This window comes from Micromesistius poutassou, assembly GCF_964030765.1.
Source record: "Micromesistius poutassou genome assembly, chromosome: 8".
NCBI classification, from domain to species: domain Eukaryota; kingdom Metazoa; phylum Chordata; class Actinopteri; order Gadiformes; family Gadidae; genus Micromesistius; species Micromesistius poutassou.
The window spans coordinates 17,127,815-17,145,834 of NC_140278.1; the positions used below are offsets into that span (position 1 = coordinate 17,127,815).

At 43.2% G+C, this 18,020-nt stretch overlaps 1 protein-coding gene across 1 annotated transcript; it reads left to right on the top strand.

Moving 5' to 3' along the window:
* Positions 1–9,491: 9,491 nt before the first annotated feature.
* Positions 9,492–10,954, top strand: LOC311351804 (olfactory receptor 4D9; the record flags this gene model as incomplete). Its single annotated transcript, XM_084471941.1, has 2 exons — positions 9,492–9,503; positions 9,735–10,954. The coding sequence occupies exon 2, from the start codon at positions 9,947–9,949 to the stop codon at positions 10,952–10,954; it is 1,008 nt and encodes a 335-aa protein (XP_084328067.1). The 5' UTR covers positions 9,492–9,503; positions 9,735–9,946.
* Between the last annotated feature and the right edge of the window lie 7,066 nt (positions 10,955–18,020).

The following is an 18,020-nucleotide window of genomic DNA, read 5'->3' on the forward strand; positions in this document are numbered from 1 at the left end:
CAAACCTTTTTGCTGTGATTACAGACGAGTCAGTGACAAGTTCCACTCAGAGTCTTGTGCAACCAATTCGACCATTTTGCGACAAACTATAAAAAGTTGTATAAGTCGTTTTCTTTTCGTATTCAAATCGAGTTAGGTTTTTTTACCTCAGAGACTTGTACGGCCGGTTTTATTTTTGTTTATTCTGTCTAAGAACAGAGAGAGGGAGAGAGAGAGCGCAGAGGCAGCGTGTGTGTCTGTCTGCGTGTGGGAGAGCAGAGTCAGTGTGTGTGTGCGCATCTGTGCGTGTGTGTAAGGGTGTGAGTGGGACAGAGAGCAGAGTCAGTGTGTGTGTGCGCATCTGTGCGTGTGTGTAAGGGTGTGAGTGGGACAGAGAGCAGAGTCGTGTGTGTGCGCATGTGTGCGTGTGTGTGTGTGTGAGTAAGACAAAGAGAGGGAGAGAACAGGGGAAGAGTGTGTGCGAAGCAGAGAGAGAGAGACCTCTCGCCATTCACAGATATCCATCCCTCTAAGAGTGTGTGTAGGAGTAGGGGGATATAGAGATAAATAAAATAAATAAGTAGGTAGATAGATAAATTAATAAAGTAAATAAATAAGTAGATAGATAAATTAATAAAGTAAATAAATAAATAGATAGATAATTTAATAAAGTAAATAAATTGGAAAGACAGAGAAGTGCTGGAAAAGCGTATAAAAAGCACTTTGATAGTAGGAATAAATATAATGGTAATAATTGGTTTGTCTGAAGTAGATGTGTAAACCCCCCCCCTGGTGTTGTCAGACCAGGAGAAAAGGAGAGGCTAGAGAACAGGAAGGGAGGGGGGAGAAAGACCAGGAGCAGAGCAGGAGTAAGAATCAGCAAAGGTGGGAGGGGAGCGCATTCCAATCGGCAGAGATAAAGAAACATTTTAACTAACGAATAGAATAAACTCAAACAAATTGTATTAAAAAGAAAAGTGTTTATACACTTAAGAAAATGAATATGGCACCGACAGCAGTGGAGATTTTGAGTAGAGACAGTCCATTGCTTAAAGATGAGATAAAAAAGATCTCTGACAAATGGGAGAAGTCAGTGCTAGCCTTGTTCCAAAAGGAAGGAGAGAGATGGAGGAAAGAAGAGAGCACAGCTAGGGAAATAGTGAATAAAGATGAGAAAACTGAGCCATTACCCCCGAGGGCTCAGCCACCACCGTATAACATAGGACTGTACCCATTGACAACAGGCACAGTAGATATTAAAGGGGAGGTCACATTAAATGGAGAAAATAAGGATTGTGACACACAGGGACGGAAAGACCCACCCATATACATGGACTGTTATGAAGGAATTAGGAAAACAAGGAGAGAGTTGAATAGTGATGACAATAGTACTAGTAACAGTGACAACGGGGACAAAGATGGGAAAATTGATAACGGGCAATTTAGTGAAGGGCCTGAGCTAGGAAGTAAGAAGTTAGAAAAGGAAAAGAGAGGAAAGGGAACAGCGAAGAGTCAGAGGAAGTTAAGAATGGAGGGTAGAAATGAGGGAGAGAGCTTCAGTGCGAGCCCATGGAAAGAAAATGAGGGGGCACAGGTCAGTGGTAGTAAATCATTACAAAGCCCCCTAGAACTCCAGTCCCAGGGGGAGCCTAGGAGATCGCAAAGGGAGAAAAGAGCACCGGACACTTTTCCAGGAAATTATCCTATTCTAGTTAAAGGACAACAGGCCTATTATCAACCATGGAGTTCACAGGACTTGAAGGGATTCCTGTCTAGACTCCACCTGTCATACATGTACACACGTAGTAATGAGGGTCCAACAAATAGAGGTAGACAGAGTCAGTACAGGGGAACACAAGGACAGTTTAGATATAATCAACAGCAGGGACAGCCCAACCAGCGTAGAGAGCCATTTAGATGTTAGGGATGCAATCAGGAAGGCCATATCCAAAGGAATTGTTTGGCAACATCCAACCCTTCTTTCCCACCACAGCAAGGACAAGGTAACAGCTACCTATGACAGGTGGGACCCTTTATGGGTCAAGGATACTAGGGGTTATTATCTAGACTCCATAACATGAACAATTAGCATTTAAAGTTGTCCATAGCATGCACACCGCTCCTCCACAGAAGTCCAGGGGTCAACCAGCGCTGGGGACTCTTTTTAAGAGTTCAGGGAAAATCCTCTCTCACCAATCTGAGCAGAAGGACCCGCCCTAAAAGGACTCGGGGAGGGCGGAGTTAATGCATAGTTCAACAGACCTGACGAGGTTTAAGTACCAAAAAGATAACACAAATAAAATATCTCCTGAGGGAGTATGGTAATAACAGACATCATATTAAAAAGTGATGACATAATTTAGAGGTGATAATCGACAATACCTACAATTAGACTAAATAAGTAAGATAAAATGTTATCCAAATTTCTAATTCATGTTGTCCACGGTGAAAGAGTGGGGGAGGAAAGAACCAGGTGTTTGAGTGTGAGCCTGTCTTCTTGTGTATGACAGGGCCGAGATAAGGGAGGTTACTCCTCTACTCAAAGTGGGGGAAGACATACGGGGTACTGAAAACATGCTTCAGATAAACAATAGTGTTAACAAGGAAATGGTCTTTACTATAATTGATTATGACTACATTCTTGTCAACCAATTACTAACTTATAAAAGATGTTCAGATATCCATATCGTGCCTAATTATTTTTCTTTTTCAGGTGCAGTTTTTGTTTAGTTTTAGTCTTCCTAGGACAACAGTTATTACTCATGGATGGACATCAAAGTTCAAAAGGAAGTTATAAGGACAATTAAAGACAGTGTTGCAATTACCCAAGTGATTTCACCTAAAAAGTACGGATAAAAATAAGTGTCATGCATTTAAGGAAGTTTAAGTTGTGATTAGTGTTTTCTAAAATTTAAAATAAATAAATAAAATTAATAATCACACTGGAAAAGGTAATTGAATAAATCTGGGTATGATAAGAATAAGACTGGAATGCATAAAATTAAACATGATCTTAATAAGCTGTAAAAGTAAAAATACATAAATGAAAATATAGAATCAAGAAAAACTGATAGATTGGTGCTACATCTGCTGGGAAGGGACCCTACATGCTAGGTTCTCAATTTACATTCAGAAGTGGTGGGTCTACCTTTCAGACGCCAATACCACTGCTGGAACGCTTTGATAAAATGTTAGCAGTAGATAATATAATATTTTTAACTCTGTTAGAAAGTTACTTTTTGATTCGCCCCATTATTACACACACACACACACACACACACAGGGTAAGCACCCTGCTGTGTCTCCGTTTTGCAAACACTTGGCTGCATGAGTAGCTGGGGAAGAAGACTCTGTCTCCATTCCTCCACTTTGCAATCTATACCACCTAATGGGTGTAAATTGATTGTATCCCAGGCACGGCATCCTGCAATAAGCCAGTATGGAAGGCTGGTTAGCCAATGACGGGTAAGATCCCACCTTGAAACCCGGGACAACCTAAGGCAGGCACAGTCACGATTACTTGGCAGAGTCATGAAGTGACGAGCTGCAACCATCATTGGAAGAGCCGGGTGTGGTGAAAGGTGGAGAAGGAACAGGAGTCAGAAATGTCGGCTCAGGCAGCAGAAGCAGTGGACTTAGAAGAGGCATGTCACGGTTTCGTTCATAAGACTTTCACGGTATATACAGAATTATGTGACATTTTCGGTTAAAATTCGGGAACAGTGTGGTTTTAAGGCGGTTGAGGGTAAACCCACCAATATCGGCTTTTGGTTTTGGTTGTACTGGCTTTGAGTTCCCTTCCCAATAGATTGGTTTCAATCGAAGATAGTTAAGGTTAGGGACCTTAAAGGTGGTTGCACCAACGGCGTTGTTAGGTTTGTTTATAATTTAATGAGGATGATGTTGTCCGCATGCAGGAGAAAGCTGGTGTCTGTGAGCAAAACATGTGGTTGAAGAGGGGTGCAGGGTTATGGAGAACCCATAGCGGGATGATGCTGGCACCCACAGCACTGTTGGGGATGCTCATCACTAATGCGCATGGTTTTGACCATGGCGCAAGGGGGGAGGTGTTGAGGAGAATTAGCAAACAAGGTTTTTATTGCAAACAATGATTGATAACCAGCTAAATGAGTGTGAAGTATGTGCAAAAAACAATGTAGGCCTAAGGAAAGCAATTACTACTCCGTTGGGACACATTCCCACACCTGAAGGACCATTCAGACATTTGGTCATGGACTATGTTTAAAAGTGTAGGTGGTAAAAGGTACATGTTAGTTATCATTGACAGGTTCAGCAGATGGGTAGAAGCAGTCCCATCAAAAGACCAAAGCGTGGCTACACTAATCAAGTTTCCGACTAGAGTCATGCCAAGGTTTGGAATTCCGTTTGAGATTAGCTCAGACAATGGTGCGGCGTTTATTCAGAAAACACTCAAACAAGTGATTCAGTATTTGCATGTCAAACAAAGGTTAGGTTGCGTCTACCATCCACAATCACAAGGTATGGTGGAAAGAGTGAATGGGACGCTCAAGACAAAAATTAACAAAATCTGTACAAGCACTAAATTGAATTGGATTGATGCACTACCACTAGCACTAATGAGTTATCGCATGCAAGCTAACAGAACGGCACATCTTACCCTGCATGAAATGCTTACGGGTCGACCCATGCCTTCACCTGTCATCCGATGGCCCCATAAGGGACCTCCGTTGGAGCAATTAGAAATAGGATTAAGAACAATATGTTTGACAACTAACTGCTGTACATGAGTTTATATTCCACCAAGAGAAACACAAAGTTTCATAGCCGGAGGAGAACCCACCAAGGGGGGTGGAACCAGGTGACCAAGTGTACCTGAGGGTGTTCAGAAGAAAGTGGAACCAGCCCAGGAGAGAAGGACCATACAAAGTCACCAATGCAACTCCAACTGCCATCCAGGTGGAAGGGAGTTCCACCTGGTACCACCTCAACCACTGCACAAAGGCTGCACAACCCAGGACGAGGGAAGAGCGTGGGGAGGAGTTGGATGCAGCCCCACCCAACATTGACCAACCACCCCAGGACCAGACCCAGCCGAGCCAAGAGCAACAACCACACAATGATGCTGAAGATGGGTTGTGCCAGATTCCTCTGGCTCAAGGACTGATCCAGAGGAAGAATGAAACTACAGGAACAGGACAGACCTGGGACAGCCAGGAATCAGAGGGTAGTACTGAAGGAAGCGGGACAGAAATACAGGAAAGTCCAGCCCAGAGACATTCAGGAATAGTTAAGGGGTCAGAGAGAATAGTCTTTCATGCTCAGGTACCACCACAAAGATTGAACCAGGTTAATGAACAAATTACTTTTACTGTCATGATAGGTAACAGAACGCTATGTGCATTAACTTTCCACCCGATGTATGATCTAGATTGGAGGAAAAGTCTGTGTGAAGTGCACATTCAGCAAGAGCCAATGTACTGGTGTGTGACAGTAACACCAAACAAACCATGGGACTACGATAACAGCGGGTATAAATTAAGAATAAAAGGATATCGGAATCTTAAAGCAGTGTCAGAAATAATAACCAAATTTACACTAAAAGCAGAAGTCCCTTGTATAACCAAAAACCAACAGGGTAAGGTTTTTGAATCTGACCAAAGTGAGTCAGGAAAAACTTCAGATAATGATAAAGCAAATACAACTATAGCCACTGGTAAAGTAGATCAAACTCCAGTTAGAGATACTGGAAAAGATTAAATTGTAACCGCTAATAGATTAAATTTGATTAAAATTCGACTCTAGATGCAGGTGATATTAATGAAACTTCTGATGTCAGGGAATTAGCACAGACTTCAATCACTAATTTAACTTCCATTAGAGAAGAAACAACAATCATGAATGAGCTAATAAACACACTAGCAACAAATGGTACAGGAGTTACTTTACAGAATAAGATGAAACAAACAATGCTAGAAGAAGTAGAAATAGCCCCAACAATGATACCAAAAGAAAATAACTTAGATACAATGACAACTACAATATCAATGGTCAATACCGAAATTATGTTAAATGAGATCACAATATCGACATTTACGTCCGAAACTATTGCGGCTGAAATCTTAACATCGACACCCATGTTTCTTGAAGAGATTCTTGTAGCTATCGATAACTCAACAAGTAATAACCTAAACAGGCGGAAAAGAGCATTTGAGCATTCGAGGACATAAGGATTGGCAAAATAGGCAAGCCCTAGATTGGTTATTGGCGGAAAAAGGAGGAGTCTGTGCTCTTATAGGAGAAATGTGCTGCACTTTCATTCCAAATAATACCGCACCTGAGGGGTCGTTCACTCTAGCCATGAATAAACTTAAAAGACTAAGACAGGAGGTTAAAAACAATGCAGGACATGGGAATGACTGGATGACATGGCTGGAACTGAGTATGGGAAAACGGGGAGCAATACTGGCTAAAGTAGGAGTAATTGTTTTGATTGTATTCACATTAATGGGATTGGTTTTTTGTTGTTGTATTCCTGTACTAAGGTCCATGATAGCTTCTAGGTTGGACAAGCAGATGGTTGTTGCATTGAGGGGTACAGTTGAGACAACACGAGTGGAATGGGAATATGTTGGGGACCAGAATGGGTGTGACGATAAAGCGAAGGAGGCCGAGCTGGAGGCCATGTTGAAGGCCATGCTGGAGGCTGAGCAAATGAGTGCTTGACCTAGCCTTGAGGAGACTCACATGTGATCGTGCTAGTAACCTCTCCATGTGAGTCTGACTCTGAACACTGGGACTTTGGAGAATTGCAGAAGCTGAAGATGGTGATGGAAGCAGATGCAGCCAATGACAACTGAAAGTCCATGAATACACTTATATTCGAATGCATGACAATTATATTAACCATTGGCACACTGTATGATTATGTTTTTATTATGTTTTTAGTTAGAATTTTTATGTCACATTTTGTATTCATATTACTCACTATTAATCACTTATTAAGGAAACAACACATGCAAGGCTCTACTTGAATTATCATACCACTGCTTACATAACATTTATAACTATTTTTGTTGACTAATGTCATTTACTATATTGTCTATTATTATGATTGTTGACGAATGTTGTTTTACATTTTGAGGATTTCCATAAAGGAGGTTTTTCATTTTCGTTAAATATTTTATCACCATTTAATTGACACCAATTGGGAGGGTTGGAAACACTTAAAGGTATATCACATTTGGTAATCTTTTTTTAGCTTCATGAAAATGTACAGGTTGAGAACCCTGACGCCATACAGGTTGAGAGTCCTGATATGTTCAATGAAGTATGTTTTTTCCAGGTAATCAAATGTGAATACTGATAATTCATCTGGCAGTCCGGCAAGTAGTTTAGATTATTTCTAAATTGTTAAAAGTAATGGGATGGGATTTCTTGGGACTTTTGTAAGTCCCAAAGGGGGGAATATATAGGAGAAATTTGTTAAGCAATATGCAGTCAACATCTTGCCCAGTATGCTATATTAATTAAATAAGTGTGGAGAAACATTGAGCAACCAAAGAAACGCTCTCCTCACATGATATGTTTATGATATATGTTCTTCAGTGTGTTGGATCCACAGGCTGCACCGAATGGAATGTTCTGTTTAGATTGGGCCTTTATGGCCTTGGAGAATGGGGAGATGTCTCCAAATAAGGGAGAATGCATGGGATGAGGTAACAACGTATGGATGATAGATGGGCACAATGGAGCATAAGAACAGGGGCCGGAGAGTGTCTGTTCAGTTCTTTGTCAAACCAACTCAGGATTTTGTCGTTGCTTGTTCTCAAGTGATAATAAAATCTTTAGCACTCAAACCTTCGGCTTCCTCGATCTCTCTTAGTTTTTGTTTAGATGTTGTATTTTATCTACAACAGCGACAGCCTACCTCTACCTCTACCAGCACGTCCTCTCCCAAAGCATGATGCACAGCACTGGGTTTTATTCAGACACGTTAAGTATGATTGGCCTGTTTTACTCCCATATGGTTCTTCATCTCTGGGCTGCCACCAAAAGAGGCCGGCGTCCCGCTCTCCACACCGCACCAGACATTGGTCTCCGTGGCAACAAGGGATGTCAGTTGTGTGGCCCGTGTTGTCGGGCTCACAACCATGACAAAGCTGGACAAGGTCTGTGTAATATAACCCTAGTATGCCTTTTGAAAACATCTGGTTAACCTAGATAACCGACTGAGTTACTGTCAACATATGTATGATATAATGATCCTCTCTACTGCCCAAATGGTCCAGGATGTTCTCAGATAGGTAACCGAGGGCCAGTGGCCATCAAAGAAATGGTCGCCATTAACGTAACATAATGTTCCTGAAAAGCCACAGGATGAGTTGGTCTTCTGCAGACAAGGATCTGGTTTACACAGACAAACCTCAACCCTTTTCCAAAGAGCCTTTTGTACCTTCAAGTGCTGCTGCACTCTTCCAAGCTTTTCTCACCTACACACACACACACACACACACACACACACACACACACACACACACACACACACGTCACACACACACACACACACACACACACACACACACACACACACACACACACACACACACACACACACACACACACACACACACACACACACACACACACACACACGTGCATGCTCTGGCAAACACACACCTGCACACACGGAAGCACATGCATATGCCTCCACAATATATTAGAATATAGTGCTTGTGCAGTTTCAGAACATTTAGTATCAAAAAGCAGGTCTGTCACAAACAGACATGTGTTCTGCACATGTCTGATATGGCTTCTATCGTAATTGAAGCCATGCCTTGAAGGACCAGATTACCGACCACAAACCATGAAATTATGAGGCTTTGTTTAGCATTGCTGTCTGCTGCAAGGGTTTGAGTCAAACTTTATATTTACACTATAACTATAAAATACACACATTGATTTTATAATGTGGCTTTTCTGTATAACATGTTTGTGTTTGTGTATATGTGTGTGTGTGTGTGTGTGTGTGTGTGTGTGTGTGTGTGTGTGTGTGTGTGTGTGTGTGTGTGTGTGTGTGTGTGTGTGTGTGTGTGTGTGTGTGTGTGTGTGTGTGTGTGTGTGTGTGTGTGTGCGTGTGTCTGTGGTAAAACGATAAGCATAGTATACAGGAAATAGAGTTACCGCAGATTGATTAATTTTACGAGGTACGTAAAACGAGGATACGAGGAACAGTTAAATAGGGGCGGGACGACAGTGGCCAAATCATCTGGGCGGGGACACAGCGTGGACCAACGAGGTGGCTCCCGGCGCAGGGCTTTCCTGACGGTGTTATCTGTTTTAGGTTATGTACCAGTGTGGGGCGGACTGCCTGCATCTTCCAATTTTTTATGTGCAATGTGGCATCTTTGTCTTTTGAGTGTGCTATTGAGAAGTCATCTTTGGTGTATTTCGCCTCGGTTTTAAGCGTCGCGGAGCGTAATGAGCGCGCTGTTTGGATAGCCTGGGCGTGTTGGAGGACATTCACATCTGGATAACAATTAAAGGTAGAAAATAATAACGAATAATAATAACACTAAGTAATTAGTCATATTTAAGTGAGTTAAATAAGTTGCGTTGGATGAATGGATGAATGTGTAAAAGCGCGACTTGGAGAACTTGTTCTGTTGGCATTCGGAGGATTAAGCCTCATAGTGGTATAATGTTGTGCCAGATGTATCTACTACTATTACAGCTGCTGTCGAGTCTAACCATGTTGTCATCTGTTTCCCGTGCAGAGGCTGCCGGACCTAGTGTCAACAGCAGCATCAGTGCGTGAGTGTGTGCAGAGAGCGTGCGTCATGTCCCGCAGCCAGATGTGTTTACTCCAGCTGCTGCTCCTCTTGCTTTAGATAGTGGCATGCCTCTGGAGACGCGTTCGTCCTCGGCTCCCAAACAGTGAACCAATGTCATTCCCCCTCGCGGCTCACGGTGCAGCCACCCGCTGAGCATGTCGGAGGACGCGGCCGCGGCGCACTGCTGCACGCTGACCAACAAGATCCTCCTGGTGGTGTTTCTGGTCCTGCTCATCCTCGCCATCCTGCTGGGGAACTTCATCACGCTGGCCGTGGTAATGGGCACCAAACACTTCCACACGCCCCAAGGGTACCTGAAGGCATCGCTGGCGGTGGCGGACCTCGCCGTGGGCCTGTTGGTGGTGCCGCTAACCGTTTACGCAGAGGTGTCCCTCATGCTGCGGGACCCCGCGCCGGACTGGATCTCGCTCAACTCCCAGACCCCGGCGATAAGTTTCCACCCGTGCAACATCATCGGCCCAGTGTTCGCGGGCTGCACCCTGGTGTCCATCTCCACCATCTTTCTGCTGACCATCGAGCGGAGCATCGCCGTGCTGAGACCACTGCACAAGGAGTCGGTGATCACGCGCAAGAGGACCACCATACTCATCGTCTTCTCGTGGCTCGGGAGTTTCTTCCTCGCCGTGTCTCCCATCCTTTTCAGCAGCGAGATAGCGCTGGAGTACAACCCCTGCAGCCGGATGTGTAATTACGCACTGGGTACGATCGGGGAGTTTCCGACTCGCGCCTGGAACATACTTCTCCTTTTCCCAACTTTTGATTTTACCCTCCTCGGCGGCACGGTGGTCATAAACATAATTTCACTGTCCTCCATCAGACAATACTCCAGGCGCAGGAAACACCTGGCTGAGAGCGAGTGCCAAAGCGCAGCCAAACCCACCTTCTCGGACATAAAGGCGGCCAAGATCATCGGGACGTTGACGCTCGTCTTCACCGCCTCCTTCACGCCAATCGCTGTTTTTGTGGTGGGGAATGTCCTTGGGAATGAGTGGTGCAACTTCTCGTTCTTCTCGTTTTGGATATTGGCCACAAACAGCGGCTGGAATGTCATAATTTACAGCGTGCGCGACCATAACTTCAGAATGCGTGCGCAAAAACTGCTGTGCACCTGTTCCTGCAGGAGCAATGCCGCAAAAACCTGACACTTAGCACAACACACCGGAATTTAGAAAAACAACTAGATTATTATGGCTATTTCATGGATGTTGGACGCATGTACATACGTTGTTCGTGGCTCTTTCTGTGCACCATTATGTCGTCTTTGAGACTTGGCTGCATGTCATATGAACTGGTTTATTTGTTATGACAGTGTGTCGCATGTTTGATGGGTTATAGCAGCCCGCTGCGCTGCGTTTGTCTCCATGATGTGTTGGCATGGTCCTCACTCGGCCTTGGTGATTTGATGTAGGCCGACTAACCTTTGGGGATTCAAAAATAAAAATATATATTTTTTTGTACTTCTTTCTGTATTCACTTATCTTTCTGTCTGCGCAAAAAGGAAAGTAAAAGCGTGTTGTGTGTGTTCTCTCACATCCAGGCCCGGGGTGGCCATTCCAATAATGTCTGGCTGCAGTAGGACATGGACATCAATATCGTCAAAATCGTTTTACACCAGCGATTATGTTTAGTAAATTACGTCCCTTTCAGGGTTAGGGTAGTAGTGGTTAGGGTAGTAGTTAGGGTTAGGGATAGGGTAGTAGTGGTTAGGGATAGGGTAGTAGTGGTTAGGGTTAGGGTAGTAGTGGTTAGGGTTAGGGATAGGGTAGTAGTGATTAGGGTTAGGGATGGTGTAGTAGTGGTTAGGGATAGGGTAGTAGTGGTTAGGGTTAGGGTAGTAGTGGCCCAATTACTTGAGTTGGTTTGGTCCATGTGGCGTCTTTTCTTGAGCGGACAGAAGAGAAATAGAGAACAGAAGCGGCAATTGTTGTTGATTGTGGAGGGCAGGAAAAAGCCAGGTGGAGCCGAAAAAGGCCAGATTTTAAAAAAGAAGGGCACTGGAGGAAGATGCCGCCAAATGTGCCAAAATAAACAACTTGTTTAGAGGACAGACACAAGTTGCAGCCGGTAGAGAGATGTGGATCTAATGATTAATTAGAAACACATCATTTAGCTATTTGTGCTGTTTGCAATGCCAACCTGAGCATACAAGCTTAAACCAATTCAGAATTAGTCTATTTTATTTTGTTAAGCCATATGACGAATCACAAATATAATTTGTGAAAATCAACATGTAAACTCCAGCATGATCTGTGTAAGTTACCCCCAAGCAATAAAGTTACCCCTTCTATTTTTTGTAGCATCAGAAGAGATAAGCCAGTCCGACGCTGAAGAGGCAAACTGGACAACATATTTAATGTAAAATATAAAAAACAGAACAAACGTGATAGATAGTCAATTATATCAAATATAAAATATTTGGTAGCCTCAGAGCAGCAGTCCAGCTTGTCTGATGCTGCTGGTAAACACGATAGACATGAAGAGGACAAGACTGAGGGGACAGGTAGAGAGGACTGTAAAAAATGTATTTAAATTATTTATATAAGATATAAGATATAAGATATAAGATAACCCACATGATTCATTGAAATGATCCCAAATATATATCCCAAATTGAATTTTTTTCTTATAAATTGATCCTTGAGGTGGATTTTTCATTTGCCAAACATTGATCCAATATACAATAAAAAGGGATAGTAAGTGTTTTGCGCTGTTCATTTATTCAAATTCTTCCACCCCTGAAAAAAGTGGGCCGGTATGGGCACATCTTACAACCGGTGATTCTGGTGGTGTATTATGTTGTAGAATAAATTATTTTTTGATAAATTAATTGTGTTAATGAAAACGCTTGCGTTAAGTCGCGCCACTCTCTAATAGCATTCGGTAAATCTATTCTAACGGAGTCAGAACAGACCCGTAGGGATCGGACCCCTGGCAGTCATGCACCCCAAACGACACAAGCTCTCAGCCCGTCACTCTCTCTCCCAATCCCCTCGGGTTCCGACTCACACGCACCATCACATCAGCGGTCGTCTGTCCAAAGTCTCTAACTACGCTGGAGGGGGGAAGATACAACGAGAGTCACGTGAACCACTCTTATAGCCCGTGCGTGATACAACGCCGAGACGAATAGCAATGCAGACGGGGAGTGGGGAGTGGGGAGAGGGGGGGGGGGGGGGGGGGTTAAGCCCTCGAGCTTGTGGGCAACCCAAAGAGACGGAGGAAGAGATAGAAGAGGCATGAGCAAAATGATGTTGCTCACAAGAGATCTCATACGGTAGGCCCCACTGCCTGACACTAAAGCACCACCGATGGTGTTTGGTCGTATGCTGTACAGGGCCTTCCCTTCCACGGTTAAATATTAACTTTAAACATACACTATCAAACATATTAGCAGGCATGCTTTTGGTGCGTGGTCTCCCTTTGGCCAAAAGTCAGGCTCCTGCGACACAGCGCAGCTCTACAAACTACAAGGCTATTTGCTACCCTTGGCTCGCGTCACGCTCGAAGCAGGAGAAGCAGAAGGGAGAGCAGGAGGAGGAGGAGAGGATGAGGGATGCGGAGGAGCAAGGGGGAGGAGGTGGGGGGAGGGGGAGCAGGAGGAGGAAGAGGGGATCATGATTTTCGCGCAGATGGTTTTTATCTTTTGGAGCAGGCTGGGGGTGGGGTTGGGGTAGGGCCAGAGTTTCTCTTGTCCTACTTGGTGAAATCTGCATCCAACAGAAGAGGTGCCAGCCTATATCATGGGACTGGAGCGGGGGCGAACACCGCAGGGCCTATCCACCGAGATGCACTCCGCTCTCGTCAGCGAGCGGAGAGTGCGGAGGCAGTGGGGAGATCGACCCCAGAGGTCCCATGTGTCGAGGGATGTGACAGCGAGCTGTTTGAGAGTGTGTGTGTGTGTGATCTCAACTGACGGAGGAGAAGGAGGTGAGTGTGTGTGTGTTTGTGTGTGTGTGTGTGTGTGTGTGTGCAGAATGGGGAAAAAGAGAGCTCTATAGACAGAGGGACAGATTGGCACAAGGACACACACACACACACAGGACAAATTGTCATTCAGTGTTCTTATCGTTATAAAAACACTGATAAAGGGCAGTGAGACCTTTCGTCCGATTTCAGTTTTGTCCATCAAACCACAGTCCTTCCAGATTGACGTCAAATGTTGGGTTCTGAAGGGCATAAATCCACATGGTCAAACCTGGTGTGGTTACACCCAGTAGCTTTCATCTTCCCTTGTTTCAATTAAGTATGCCAGCTTTGAAGTTATGTCAACAAATGTCTTCTATTACCTCATTAGACCACACGATTTCACAGCTAACTTACTACCTTAATGGACCACACAGTAGTAGTAGTGCTATCACCAGTTCTGACTAGTTTCTGCTCATACACATAGTGGTCAAGACAATGAAGGTTTTATGTGTCTGCGATGAATCAGCCCCTATAGGCGAGGCTTCTTTACCCTTCCGCCCATATCTATATAGACTGCAGATTGTCCTTGGTTGCTGCATTGTCCACCTCCAGAGTGCACGTTTATTTACCTTGTATCTCTGAATAAACAATCCTGTTGAACCTTTACCTCTCTTTGAGTCATATCCAGCCCCGAATCCATGATACCGGAGGCATTGAGTTTACGCCTCATCAGGAGCAGTTCACTACATCGGATCATTGTATTGAATCCAGTACTTAGTGCACAAAGACAGGCCTAAAAGACGTAAACAAGCGTTTTACAAGTCTGTGTTAACGCATCAGTGTTGGGACAATGTTTTTCTTGATTGATATCTTGAAAGCTTTTCAAGTCGATGTTATGACAACTATGCCAGCTTGGGGTGCGACCTGCCAGCAGATTAATTCAAAATCTGCTTTTAAATGCTTTCCCATTAGCCACTGACGGAGCTGTGACTGCTTGTACAAAACAGTTGTTCGATCATGGGAATGAACTAGAGTGGGGAAATATTCAAGCAAATTACTTTCTTTCACGTATGCAGTCAGGATTCATGCTGAGTAGCTTTTAATTATAGAAAGGTGTCTTCAATCATGATGGAAGACAGACAGCCCTGATGTGGAGGAGGTTGTATTTGAGAGCTTTTGCCAGAAAGTCCTCCAAGAGCGAATACTGCGAGTATTCGCTCTTGGTGTGAGTGAATACTATAAACTATTGAAGTCCTTTAGCCAACGCTTTCATTCAATGCCACTTAAATATTTTGATGGTTAAAGAGATACATGTCCTTAAGGAGCATGTAAGGGTTCAGCATCTTGCTTAAGGAGGCTTACTCGGTAGTTCAAACACACATCTGTGCCACGAGATAATCCTCTTGTCTTCTTGATCGACAATATAAACCCAAACTCATTGTAGAACTGGTCTGTTTCGACCAGCACAGACGTCAGTGTTCCAGAGCATAGCAACACTTTCCACTATGTCCTTCATGCAGTCTGTCACAGCACCTTAGTCACACCGGCAACTGCTCAATGGTCACCTTAAACAACATATATGGGCATATCTCCATGGCAACTGTTTGATTCAGAACTGAAGTATCTTTCAAGTACCATTTGAGAATTTAAATTTACCAGAGAGATTTAAATTTGTGAGTAGGTAATTGACATACATACTGCATACGAATGCAATAATGATTGTAATACCCATGAATGTAATAACTTTTTATGAATAATTTCTGATGATGTTTATAATGATTTACTGCTTTTATCATTGTTAACTGAATTACGATTTGAATCTTGTGTATTATGTTTTGTGTCTTTCTGTGTGGACCCCAGGAAGACTAGCTCATCCCACTTTGGTGACAGCTAATGGGGATCCTTTTAAACAATAAACTATAAACTTCTTCTTCAAAAACAGGTGCAGCATTATTTATACTGCATATGCGCAAATCATTCTCAGTGGCATGTGAGTGTATGTGTGTGTGTGTGTGTGTGGATGTGTTTGTGTTTGTGTGTGGATGTGTTTTTGTGTGTGTGTGTGTGTGTGTGTGTGTGTGTGTGTGTGTGTGCATGCATGCATATAAATGTGAAACAAAAGTGTAAAGTTTAGTTTGAGTGTTTTGTCGCCAAAGCATCATGCATTTAACGGCTAGCATTAATTTTCCTTCTTTTGTTGAGTGCACACGTGGAGCATGTCGAATCATTTACACTTTGAGGTTGCCACGGTAGCCGTGCATTGAAATAGCAATCAACAGACTAATTTCCTTTACAAAAAGAATACACACAGCACAAATGACATGCTCTGCCAATTAGAGAAACCTGCTAACAAGAGATGCTCAAACATTTTTAATTAACTCAAACCATACTAAAACCGTACGTAGAATGGTGGCTGGAAGGTTCTACCCGAAAGGTTTCGAGTTTGATTCCAAATGTCTGCAAGATGCCCAAGGCCTACCTGCACAAAGGTCTCAAATTAGTGGGGTTTGTTCAGCAGAATGCATCACTGGATCCTTTCTTTGCGACGCTCCTAACATCCTAATCAAAGGGTGATGAAAAAAGTGTGATGAATTAACAGTGTCCAGACTCACACACTCCCTGCTCCCACGTTGTCATTACCATTCTAGCACCAGACAATCTTCGTTTTTAAAGAGTTTCCTTCAGCAATCAGTTGATTGCTCAAACGGAGCGTAACAATATATGCTTCGATTGAGCCGCGGCCTCGTTTGCATTCCTACAGGGAAGCGATCTCGCCCCCCTGGGCATATTTGAAGAGGAGGTTTGGAGCAGGGAGAGACATTGGAAGAGGAGGTTTGGGGGGGTAGTGACATTAGATGTGGAGGTTGGGAGGAGGGAACGTGAGGCTCCACTGTTTATCAGTGCAGTGAATTCTGATTGCTCCAACTCCATCAGCACATTATCTTACCCCCGGTGCCAGGGTGTTGGGCTATGTCATATCAGAACCGAAAGCTCATCATAGATTAAAATTTCCCCATGCTCTTATCTGATTGGCTTAGCTTTTCATCTGGTGATGTCAACCAGCACAATTCAAAATGGCACACTCAATGTGTAAGACGTTAACAGTTCAGATATTCTATCCCCTGCAAATCTCTTTGATGTTTGCACCAGTTAATACAAACTGTATATGAATGTATACATTATATGTCGATTTGACAAAAATAAAGACCTGTATTCTGTATCATAGACAATGGATGATTTATTTTCAAAATGGGCCGCATATAATACCCAAGCTCAAGAACAAGAGGGAACTACATGAAACAATATTTATAAATGAGTGAGCCGGAGACGTGCACTCAGTTAGCAAATCTCAATATATTAAGTATCAATAAAAATACCTTAAAACCTTGATAACATAAGCCACACATTTAGGTGTAAAAGTTGTGTCCTAGCAATGTTGGCCCCAACCAAACCCAGCAAAATCCACTTTGACATCTTTTTCATTACAAGGGAACTCAGAAATGCTCCAGGGATTAGACTCGCCAATATCTCTGGGGTAACAAAAAAGAAGAGGACTAAAGTTGACCAGTGAAATAGAACTGTGGTTCTCTACCAACGTAGCCACTCAGGGCTAGCCACTCGGGTCAATGGAACGACTTCAAAATTATCATACAGAAATACGAACAAGAGGCCATTATTTGTGTGAAAATGTGTGTGTTAATGTTTTATGCAACACAAAAACTCTAGAGACTATTTAATGGCAAGTGAATATTTTGACCTTCCTTTCAACTTTATTTTGGTCTCCCTTGTGTTGCAGAACTGTTCCCATCCACCTTGTCTGTTAATGTCACTTGTGAGGGAGAAAGTGGTCAACCATCTCTTAACAAGGACCTCCAAAGAGTCCAGGTGAACACTCGTATAAAACATTTGCGTCTATTGAAGTGAGTCTCTCTCAAAAACACTATTGATAAAAAAAGAAAAACACATAATACAATCCAACATCCTTCCGAATAAAGAAGGCTGGGTAACAAAAGGACAACCTTCAACCGTAGATGGTGACACATTCCTAGATGGGAACATTTAATAGAATTCCAAAGATAACATCTGTCCTTATTTAACAACAGACTCATCTATGAAGTGAGTCATTTCTTTTCTCAATATGCCACACAGATTCTACAAAGATAATGAAAGGAAATTTTCCCATAATTGTTTCTCTGCTCACACTCACACCTTCAAACACATGCATGCACACGCAGTGGAAGGTCCACCAGAGGTTTCTAAAATACACATTGGAGGAGTGGAACAGACAGGCTTGGTAATGGC